General features: G+C 28.0%; 1 protein-coding gene and 1 pseudogene across 1 annotated transcript; both read left to right on the top strand.

Moving 5' to 3' along the window:
• The first annotated feature begins 564 nt into the window (after positions 1-564).
• LOC145835686 (peptidyl-prolyl cis-trans isomerase pseudogene) lies at positions 565-1,765 on the top strand (annotated as a pseudogene).
• A 162-nt stretch (positions 1,766-1,927) lies between these two features.
• On the top strand, positions 1,928-9,841 carry LOC145835715 (acyl-coenzyme A diphosphatase NUDT19-like). The gene is made up of 10 exons (XM_082943420.1): positions 1,928-2,097; positions 2,421-2,524; positions 3,086-3,194; positions 3,607-3,704; positions 3,996-4,198; positions 4,511-4,621; positions 5,993-6,280; positions 7,418-7,509; positions 7,823-7,934; positions 9,363-9,841. Exons 3-10 carry the CDS (start codon positions 3,101-3,103, stop codon positions 9,481-9,483), a joined length of 1,119 nt encoding a protein of 372 aa, XP_082799546.1. The 5' UTR covers positions 1,928-2,097; positions 2,421-2,524; positions 3,086-3,100; the 3' UTR covers positions 9,484-9,841.
• Positions 9,842-12,339: the final 2,498 nt, after the last annotated feature.

The raw sequence follows: 12,339 nt of genomic DNA, 5'->3' as shown, positions 1-12,339 counted from the left end.
TACTTTTAGTTTAAAAAGTTTTCAAAGTTTATAAAGTTCTTTCCTAAAATTGAATTAATTTAAATTGAGAGAAAAATTTAACAAAAGTATGATAAAGTTTGATAAAGATAATGATAGCTAATAAAAAGTACTGAAAGTATACTTAAAAAGTCAGTTTCAATTTGTTATATTAAAAAACAAAATTTATGTATCTTATTTCTTTAATAAAAAAAATAAGAGAAGTTAAATTAAAACTAAATAAAGAATGTATTATTTAACAAAATAGTATTTTAACTTGTTATAAACAGCTTCATAATAATTTAGTTTTTTTCTTACTTTTAAAAATTCACCATATATTTATCATAAGTAGAAAAATTAAATTAAAGTCAGAGTATTGTTTAAAAGCTAAGAAATTGTTATAGAAATTAAAAAAACAAGTTGTTAAGCGCGATTTACTTTATTATATTTTGTTTTAGCTACTTAGTATTTTTAGTTGAATTTTAAATTTTCAAACAGCACATAAAAAATATATAAGTAAAATTTATAATTATTTTAAACAATGTTTAAATTTCCAACAGATACTTTTATAACTAATCAAAATGGCAAACAAAAGACTGTTGTACGTCGGTGGCCTCTCAGAGGAAGTGGACGAGAAAGTGCTCCAGAAGACCTTCATCCCGTTTGGAGACATCGTGGACATCAACCTCCCCCTTGACTACGAAACTGAGAAGCACAGGGGGTTTGCCTTTTTAGAATTCGAGTACGAAGAGGACGCCAGGGCGGCCATGGACAACATGCACGAGTCGGAGATATTCGGCAGGACGCTGAGGGTCAACGTGGCCAGGCCCATGAGCATGAAGAAGGAGGGGTTGAGCCACAGGCCGGTGTGGGCGGACGAGGACTGGCTGAAGAAGTACGCCATGAGGGAGGAGGAGGAAGCCAAGGAGGAGACGGCGGCAGCCATGAAGGAGATTGGGGGCAAGATGATTAGGAAGGAGGATAACCCCAAGGTGTACTTTGACATAAAGATTGGCAGCCAGTTTGTGGGCAGGATCACCATGGTGCTGAGGAGGGACGTTGTGCCCAAAACTGCTGAGAACTTCAGGCAGCTGTGCACCCACGAGAAGGGGTTCGGGTACAGGGGCTCCCAGTTCCACAGGATCATACCCCAGTTCATGTGCCAGGGCGGGGACTTTTTGAACCACAATGGCACGGGGGGAAAGTCAATCTACGGGAGGAAGTTTGAGGATGAGAACTTCAAGCTGAGGCACACGGGATCGGGCATCCTGTCCATGGCAAACAGCGGGCCCAACACCAACGGCAGCCAGTTCTTCATCTGCACTGAGAAGACAGAGTGGCTGGATGACAAGCACGTGGTGTTTGGCAGCGTGGTGGAAGGACTTGAAATTGTGAAGAAGGTCGAGTCGATGGGGTCGAAAGATGGCAAGCCGCGCGAGAAGGTGGTCATCAGTGACTGTGGGCAAGTGTGAAAAAGATAATTCAACATCTGCAGTTTCTAGACTTGAACATTTTAATGGTTAAGTATGATGTTAAGTTTTTACGTTTTGTAATGTAAAAATAGCATTGTTGTTCGGTTTCTTTTGAAAATTTAGACAAATGTAAAATATTTATCTGAATTTAATATCAGAAACTTTTGACTAAAAGTGTAGTGATGGCTAAGTGTAACTTGAACAATTGTTTTTATTATTTTTTGACGTAGTTATTTTACTTGAGATAATTTTACTACACATTCTTATTTATTTTGATCACTATTTAAATGCTTAAACGTGGTAGTCTTGTTTTCTTTATTTTAATTTTGTATATATTAAACATTGTTATTTCATAATTATACAAAGAATAGTATTTAAATATATAGTGAAATGCTTTAGATAATTACAGTACTTTGAATTAACTTTATTCCATTTACTAAAATTAAAAGTTTAGAATTAAACAGTAATTCAAATATAAACATGTCTACTAATGTTAAAACTTGATACGATTATTGACTGTAAAGATGAAGCTGAAAAGATGTAGCTTTTACCAAAAACTTTTGAAAGTTATCAGCATGTGTTGGTCCAATGACAATTTTATGCTGGTTGGGTGTTGATGATTGTAGTGGTTAGTTATTTTACAGCTAATTTGTTTAAATGCAACTTATAACCAAACTGTACAAAAAAAAATTTATTTAATTGATTTTTAATAAAAACAAAACATGTTTTTATACATTAACTAAATATTTTTTATTTGATCCAAAGTTTGTCAACATAAATAACTGAAATGCGTATTTTTTTTATACATATTTACTCTTTTATTTCTAAAAACTCTTAAACTAGTAAAATATAAGTTTTAAATATGTACACACATTATAATTATTCAAAGTCTTTACGGGCTAAAATACTTAATAACTCACACATACTAAAACTTTATTTTATTTTTTACAGCTTTGAAAGCTTGCAGAACAAAAAGACAAAGTTACAAAGTTGAACTGCAGTACAAAAACTTTATAATATAGAACTTAAAGTTATTTTGTTTAGTTTTAATAAAGGTGCTTTACTCTTTTATTTATTTGATATGAAATATAATAAAATGATTACAAAGTTTATTTAAAAGTGCTCGTTTTTAGTAAATATAGTTTCAAAAATTTTAAAGAAAAGAAACATGTATTGTCTGACTAAACTGTTATATAAATGCTTTGATTTCGTCAAGTTATGTGTTTGAAAGTTATAAAATATTTTTATAAATACTTATTAAACTTTAAAATACAATACGTATTGTATTGTTAAGAACTAAAAAAAATACTGGAGTAAAAATTTTGATTAAAAGTTTTAGTCTTTTTTGATTGAAAATCACTTGTTGATCAATTAAGAATTCTTGTTGCTTCTGAATGTAGAACTATTTTTTATCATAAGCAAATCTCTAAACTAGACTAGTTGTTGAAGGACAATATTTAACATCATGTGGTTTATGTATAAGAATATATACTTCAAAAATTCTTAAAAACTAATATCATTTAGCTTTACTTTCGAAGCTGTTGTAATTTACTTTTAGTTTTGAATTAACTAGAAGTTGTAATATTTTTTGAGCTTAAAATAAAATATTTGCTTAGGAAGTTTATATAAAAATGTGGCGGACTGCAGCTACTTTAATTCTTACGTCACCAGCAAAAAACTTGAAACTGAAACCAACAAAAACCAATGGAAAAACTGTACATGAATGTTAGTTTGTATCTTAATCAAAGTTTTCATCCTTATTTATTGGTCCAATAAAACAAATTCAATTGTATCGTTATTTTTTTTAATTAAATATTTTTAATATAATTGAAAACAAATTTCTAACTATTTCAACTACTTTCAGAAAAGCTTTCTTCTTTTGGAAATAAACATTTAGTTGAAGAAAAAAATTATTAAAACATTTGTAGATTGAAAGCTTTTTTTATTTGTATTCTATAAAAAGGCTTCTAAGTTTAAAAAATAGGTCAATTTGTTAATTCGAAGTGATGCTTTAAATTAAAGCGTAAAGTCTTTTCTTACAAATATTTGCACATACAATTTACTATAACCATACAATTAATTACACCAACTTATTTTATTAATTTATAAAGTTGACTTCATATTTAAACACCAACAGGTTACAAGTCAAATTATGAGGTTTTGATGTTGCTGAGAAGCTCCAAGAACAAATTCTTTCCAAATTCCTACGTATTTCCTGGTGGTGGTTTAGATAAGGTAAATTTTACCATTTCTTTTTAATTTTTTATAAATTTTTCACATTTCTTGACATATATAATTGTTTATCTATTATTTTTTTTCAGTTTTTTATCAACAAAACTATGTTTCACTCCTATATTGGCATATAGGAGATCATCAGTTGTTATAAACAAATCTGAAAAAAGTTTATTATTATTTAATTTTTTTTTTTTAAGTCGATAACTTTGAATTGATTGATTTAAAACAAATTATAATATACAATTGTTTGACTTTTTTGTTGATGTAGTTTATTGAAATCTTGTCAAACAGGCAGACGAGACGACAGAGTGGTTGCGGGTGTTCAACGTTGACAGCATGACGAGCAACACGGACAGAAGCAGGTGCCCCATGCTGGTGCAACGCAACAACGATGTTCTCCCGCCCGACGTTTCTTACAGGATATGCGCCATCCGGGAGTGCTTCGAAGAAACCGGCCTGCTGCTTGCCACGCAAGCTGGTCAGAACAATACCAAGTTGGCTTTCCATTATATAGTGGTTTAGTTATAAATAGTTTTTTTGTAATATGGTTAATCATTATTTTTGTTCTTTTGGTTATGTTTATATGTTTCATTTCGATTGAGTTTGATGGCTTATACTCAGCTAAACACCATTTTAAGAACAATTTGATATGAGAAATAATAGTTTAGTTACTCAAATTTAAGAAATAATTTTTTACAATTATTTTACAATTGTTTTTATTATTCTTGAAATTATGAATGATCAAACTTGCTCGAAGTAGAATCATTTTTTAATCATACTTGCTTAAACTTTCAATTTGATAACAGAAAGGAATATTCGACTGTGTACAAGTTCAAAGATGCGTCATCAGCAGACTATTGGCGGAACAAAGTTTATAAAAATGCTGAAAACTTTCTTGAGTTATGTCTTGAGCTCAAGTTAGTTGTACTAAAGTTTTATATAATGTTTAAAGTTATTTTGTGATATATTTATTTCATAAGTATATAGTACAATTTAGTGTTTTTGGAACTGTCAAGTTTTATGTAACAAGATATTATTTTGTATGAAAAAGTTTAAATTTATTTTACACAAGAGCTTATATTTATTACAGCTTTTCACTACTAAACTGATAAACAGTTTTTAGTAACATTTAGTAAATAAAACATAAAATATTGATCAAAATAATATTTGTTGGAGTAAAAAGTTTGTTTGACATCAAATAAGTTTTTGACTGTTATAACAGGAAAATTTTAATCACAAAAAAATAGCTTTTTGTTAAATCATTTTTGTTTTATTTATCAAGATTTATGATTTTTATAATAAACACATTTTTTTAGATTAGAATTTTCAAATTTATTTTACAAAAAAAAATATACTACGTTTTGTCCAAAAGTATGTTATCTTTAATTGGTTACAAATATTTATTTCTATTGAATTTAATTAGAAAATATTAAATTGTTTTATAAATAAAAATTCTAATAGTTAATCATTTAAAGTCATATACACACAAATTAATAGTTTGTTTGTACAATTATTTTAATAAAAGCGTAATAAAAGTTTTTATAAACTATTAGAACAATTAAGAAAAATTGTGAATTGAATTGTGTAACTCTGGTAAACCTTTTTTAATATATATTAACAAGAATGCACATTCTGACATTCTGATTTCACCAACCAAAGTTATAATAATTTTCTGTTATCTCTTTTTTAATTACTTATTTTTTAATTATGAATTTTGAAATTAGATGTACATAATTTTTTAAAGTTTTAAAGACTAAAGAATCTTTTAAAGCTCTCTTAATTATTAGTAATTCATGTTAATTTAAGTTTTATATTTTAATAAATAATTTGTTATATTTTTTACAATAATAATCTTATTAACTTGACCCATTGGTACTTTTTTTTTACTATTATTTCAAGTTACATTTGGAGATGTGGTATTTAGCTTTTCTACAAGAACTTGAATTGTCATTTTTAGTTTATACTATTTATAGGCTGAGTTGATATAAAGTTTCTTGATTATGTGTTTTTACAGCAAGTCTTATGAGATCTTTAAAAAATAAAACTGAGTATTTTTAATTTATAAGGTAAAATTTAAAAATAACTTAATATAAGTACTACAAGTATTTTACACAGCTTATTTCTTTAATAAAGAGGTTTTTTTGTTCATTTTTTCAATACTCAAACAAGCTAACTACTAAGTTGTTATATGTTGATATCATACTAAAAAAAATGATCCGAATAATAGTTATAGACATAGATTTTTTTGCAAACTACTATGTTAGATTAATATTTTTCTTCATTTCAAGATGCACACCGGACATCTGGTCTCTCCACGAGTGGGCGTGCTGGCTCACCCCAACCTGCGCCCTGATGAAGCCCACCAGGAGGTACGACACCATATTCTACCAGTGTCACGTCGGGGAAATCCCCTTGGACGATCTGCAGCAGGACGGAGTTGAGATATCGGGGCTGAAAGTCGACACCCCGTCCGGCTTCGTCGAGAGTTTGTTCAGCAACGAGTGCAAGATGGGGAATCCCCAGATATACGAACTGCTGAGGATGGTGAACTTCGCCGACCACCAGGACCTTGTCAGGTTTGTTGTTGTGTGTCAAATTATTAACAATACAAATATCAGATTGTATGAAAAAGGTTAATTTTTTTTCTAAGTTTTACATAATGATAACACAATGTAGCTTAAAAGATTTTTTTTTTAATTCAGAGAATACTTGTCTTTGATGAAATTATGATTTTCATTATATAAAACTGTTTAGTATAAAGTTTAACTTAATTCTTACTGATTTAAAGCTCTAACATTCTTTTGAGATTAAATTTTTTCTTTGAAGCCTTGAATAAGCCTGTGATCAATAGTTTTTAATATTTTCTCAAAATTTAAAAACTTTTTTTTTTAAGTTGTAAGCTAAAAATGTCTTATTTATAAATAATTAAGGAATAAAGACAAATAATATAATACTAAGACATAAAGTTTAAAAAAGTCTTGGGTTTGTGAAACAATTGCTTTTCGAAATGATCAGTGTCCTAATTACAACTTTTTATGAAATTAATAACAGGAGAGTTTTTGAAAATAACTGCTTTAAACCTGTGTAAGAAAATAAACTATTAATTAAATAATCCTTTTCACCTCGTACCCTTTTATAACGTTCATCTATTAAGTCTTATTTCTTAGAAGTAATTTTAATTTTCAATGTACAATAAAAAACATCTATTAGATTAGCTTGAAATCTAAAAAAATAAGACCAGCATAAAAAATGACCTTAAACTTAGGATTTTAATTATTTTAATTATTTAGTTTTATAATACTTCTTAATTTTTGTAACTTGCTGTTATGTCTTTAAACAATTTTTTTTAATAGAAAAAATCTTATTTATTTAAACTTTAACAATAGTTCTAACTTTCAAGTTTGCATATCTTCAGTTTTTTTGCATGACTTAGAACTAATCATTACTGTCCAAGTAATTCCTAATTGTTAAAATTTAAAAGTAAGCTTCACTCTAAATATTAAAAAAAAGTATTTTTATTGATAACAGTCTGGTTTACAACGAATTAGCAAGTTTGTCACATGGCTATATTTACTATTCTCTTTTATTTATTATTTTAATGCTAAACACACCCATAACAAATTTGTATGGGAGTTTGATGTATTATGCATTAATACAGTCTTAAACTGTTTAGCTTGTTTATAATTGTAGTTTATTTTAATATTAAAAATCAGATTTAACATTGAGAGATCCGCTGAAGGTGTTGAAAGATATTTGCCACTCATTGCGCTCACTGAAGAAAAAATACCAGTTGCATTGTACCCAGGTAAATTAAGTTAGATATTTACGAGTCAATTGGTTAATATGAAGAATTTATTCAACCAAAATATTCAGTAAAAGTTTATTGAAGTATTTTTTTACAAGTTTTAATTTGTTTAAAAATTAGTTTTGCAAATATAGCTTAGGTCAATGAACACTAGTTTGTTAATTGTTAATTGTTAAATATTAATTTACTTAAAGGGCACGCTTCAAATAAGTTAGAATTTATCTTTAAAGTTAACTGATAAGTAAATGTTTTTGAGAAGCTTGTTGACGACAAAAGTTTTTAGTAATGTTGTTATTAAAAAAAAAAACTCCAGGAGATGACGATTATCCAATAGGAACGGAGCAAACAGGTGAATGCCCTCCAATAGAACTAAAAGTAAATATCAAACAAATGAACAACGAATATCCAACTAGAAATTATAACAGGTCGCTTGATGTGAATATAACGATTTCATTTAAAAATATGTACATTGTTTTAAAGCGATTGAAATAATTTATGTATATGGTATTGTCTAATACAGTGCTTCTGAACCTTTTTCTAGTGGCGGAACACTTTTCCAAAGTTCAACTTTTCCGCGGAACCCCTAGTTTTAATTTTAAATAAAATATTTAATATAATAAAAGTTCTTTTTTAAATTTCGAAAGGCTTCGCGGAACCCCTGAGAGGCGTCGCGGAACCCTAGGGTTCCGCGGAACCCTATTTCAGAAGCACTGGTCTAATAAAAGATTCGAGCGAAACAAGGTTCTTTGGAACAATAGCAACAATTAAAAAAATAGCTTGTTAACTTTTCTCTTTACTAAACTAATCCTACAGAGTTTTTATACGATTACTCCTGTAACCTATTTGTTTTTGAAAAAGTTTAATTTTTATTAAGTATTTTTAATTATGATATTTTTCAACGTAGATAAAACTTTGAAAGACACTTTAAATAAAAAACAACTTTTAGTCAAATTAATATGTATTTAAATGAAGTGTAACTTTTATAAAAATAAAAATGCTGTCATAAATAATATTTTGTTCACTTAGATAACTAAACTTTAAAAAAAAATTGGAAAATTTAGATCAAAAGTTTTATGAAAAAAACCTTAAATTACTTTTAATGCTTAAAAAAATACAGACTATCATTTTGGACAAAGTGTAATTCATAATTTGATGGTGTGTAAGCATTGAAAGTTTTGTATGGTTGATGTACTTATTGAATACCTTGATGTTTGAAAATTGTGTTTTAACAGATGTTTATCACTGAATTTATGAAATAGAGAATGAAATATAATATATTTCTACTTAAAAAACTGTTTTGGTTTTTGTTTTCAGTTCATGAGTTAAACAGATTGTAATAGGAATATAACTTTATAAAGTTCTATGAAATAAAAACTTGATTTTTTTTCTTCATCTGTTTCGAACAGTTTTATAGCTTTATACTCATGTTTAAAACTTATAAATTTTTGTCTTTCAAACTAATTACATTTTAAACTTACTCATAATTAATAATATAATTTCACAGTTTACTTCCATAGGTAACTTGTGTTCTAAAAGCATTTTTAATAAATAAAATACAATCGAAATGTGATGTATACTATTTTATTTAACATTAGTTGTAGATTGAGTATAAGTAAAGGTTAAGTTTTAATAGTGTTTGGTTGACCAAAAGTTTTTATTATATATTTAATATATAAATAATGTTATACAATTTAAAAATTATTAAGTTAATAGTATAATACAATGTTTTATCATGAAGTTTTTGATATATGAATTAAACAATAGTTATAACAGAATTTAAATTTAGCAACTATGGAAATTAAAGTTGAAAATTACACCTTCAATTTGACTTTTTATTTTATTTTATTTCACAGGATAGTGATGGGTGGATATTCAGATAATGGAAACGGAGTTCTAATGAGCAATTGTAAGATGCCGTACAACCACATAAACCCCGTTGACACTAACATGCTGTTTACCAACTCTTATCTGTAATGTTTTTTTTTTTTGATTTTTATTAGGATTTACTGCAAATAATTTACATGAAATTTTTAGTATTTATACAAAAAGACTGTTAAAATATTATTTTTTGTATGAAAAAGTTGAATAGTTAGTTAATTTTTTTTTAAATTCATTTTTAATGCTTTAATTTGTTAAAACTGTGACTTTCATACGACTTATCATGATTTTAGTCGGTATTCAAACTTACCAGCAATTATTATAATAAAAGTTATAGAAAAGTTTTATACGTATTTAATGTTCTTGTTTTTTATATTTTTCTAGTGCTTTACTATTGTTATTAAGATTTAAGTAGTTTTATTTACATTTTTACCCCAACTATAAATCAATTTTAGAGAATTTTTGTCAGTTTACTAATAAGAACTTTTTTTAACTTGATGTATATTTTAGGTTGTTTACTCTCTACAATTGAATAAGTATTTTTGTTTTAAGTTCATAACTAGGACAAAATAACAACTAAAATTTTTGATTAATTTATTATAATAAATCAGTTTATGGAACAAATATATGCGTGTTAATATGCAAAATTTACATGAACTTTCAAGTGCCTTTTAGAACTGAAATGTGTTACTTGATCGCTCAGCAACGTTTACTATGTTGCCAATAACAAGTCGGCTAACTACGGCAGCTGATTTTTGCTTGAAAACAACTGATTAAAGGAAAACAAAGCGAAGCTATCGATATTTTTTTCCGAATTTGAACTACAGTAAAAATTAAAAAAATATCACGTCACCTAAATTTTCCTTTAAAAAATATTTACTGTAATATGTTTAAATATACAGTAAAAATTAATGCGTCCCGTGAAGAGTTTTTTTTAACAAAATAGGCAATCAAATAACATTTTGAATAAATTGTTTAGAAAAGTCTGTTAGCCCGGTCCAAGATTAACAAACTTTTGCTTGTATTTTCTGATAATAAAAGTGGGCAGATAGCTTTAAATACTCTCCAGAGTAGGGGTCGGCAAACTGCGTCCCGCGGGCCAAATGCGGCCCTCAAAGTGAAAACTGCGGCCAGCGAGCTCCTTTTCAGCCAAAAATTTACAGTTAGGCTCTTAGTTCAATAAATACTACGTATTAGTGTTCTATTATATTTTCGATCTTAGTAATTTTTTTACTGATTAGTAGAACTTTTTTTATATAATGTGGTCCTCAAAGGTTTTTTTTTCTAAATAATGCGGTCCGCGAGCAATTTTTTTAGGAAAATTGGCCCGCAAGTTACATAAGGCTGCCGACACCTGCTCTAGAGTAAAAGTTGCAAAATTGAAATCCAGTGGTCGATACATGTATTAAAAGTGATATATTTCCAATATATTTTAGTTACAGCTTTTTTTAGATTTTAAATTAGTAATAACATATTCATTATGACTAAGTATGTCTTACTCGTTAAGAAAACCAAATTATTTTTCTTATTTTAAGTAAAAGTTTAGCTGCTAAAAGTTATACAGTATTTTATTAATTTGAAACAACTCTCTTGTTATTAACATAAAAAGACTTAGAACTTTCGATACAAATATTCTCTTTGTATCAGGGTGGCCACAAAACCTGGAGTTTGACAGTTTAAGCCAAAAAACATGGATTTTGAACAAAATCCTGAAAGTTCACACAAAAACTTAATTTGAAACACAACATATATTATATAAACAAATATTTTTTGTCATTATCAAAATTCTTTCATTAAAAAACACATTACAGTACCCTTTCAATGTTGTTATACTATTTTACACAAATTTTTACTTCAAGCTTATTTTTCAACTAAAAATAGACCTAAAAACGTGTACTTTTTAAAACCTGAAAGTAATTCAGAAAAGCTAAGAAAATTTTTAAAACTAGTGTCCATCCCTGTTATGCGTTCCAATAGAAAACAGCTTAATCTTACCCTTGGTATCTGTTATATCTTAATTATTAAACTTCATTAAGATCCTTCTAAAGTCAGCTCTTTCGTTTCGTAAGTTTAAAAAATTAAATTAAACTCAATAAGACTAATATTTACAACAACTATGTTTATACATTATTTACCTCAACATTTAAATTTCAAGTGGTTTACTGCGCATCTGGTGCCCGACATCGGAATCCAGCTTTGTAAAACTTAAGGGTTGCAAATCATATAAATACGAAGCATAAATTAAAACTTGAACTCATTTTTAGTTTTTACTGTACTAATAATTTAAATTAGAAAAAAGGGGATAACCGTTGATTTAGATCTTTTAAAATTTAGTTTTATTTTGTAAACTTTTATCAAAGCCAGGGTTTCCTTTTGTTTTAAATGACCCCCTTTAAAGAAACTAAAAAAGCTATGCCCTCTACCAACAAAACTACTCAAAATCTACCACTAAAAGCACCCAAGATCTTTTTTTTTGCTCTTCATTAACAACTCCAGAATATTTATTGTAAGTTTCAAATTATGACCACATGTTCCCACCTCTGCCCCCTGAGTATCTGTCATTGCCCCCTTCGGGAAATCCTGATGTAAAGGATGTTTATTTGCAACATAAAACAAAAGAGTTAAGTATATTATTTTGCTTTTCATGGATGAATTGTGAAAAACTTGGGTGGAACGTTTGGTTTGAGGAAATTTGTAGAAATGTTCTTGTTAGACCATCTTTGTCTGATGTTATATTTTCAAAAAGGATCATAACCATTTGATGCGATGAAAAATTCCGTCTACCCTATACCAATTCCGTCACACTTGTTTACATCAGATGAATTTGTTTATATAAAGCAACGTTCACTTTTATACAGCTTTGGTGAACAGACAAACTAAAATTCCAAAAACCATATTGGCATCTATAAGAAGAAATGCTGCGTTCAGATGGTTGCTTAGTAAAATTTTCTT

This window comes from Thalia democratica, chromosome 5, assembly GCF_965202585.1.
Source record: "Thalia democratica chromosome 5, ktThaDemo2.hap1.1, whole genome shotgun sequence".
NCBI classification, from domain to species: domain Eukaryota; kingdom Metazoa; phylum Chordata; class Thaliacea; order Salpida; family Salpidae; genus Thalia; species Thalia democratica.
This window is presented reverse-complemented; position numbering and strand designations above follow the sequence as displayed.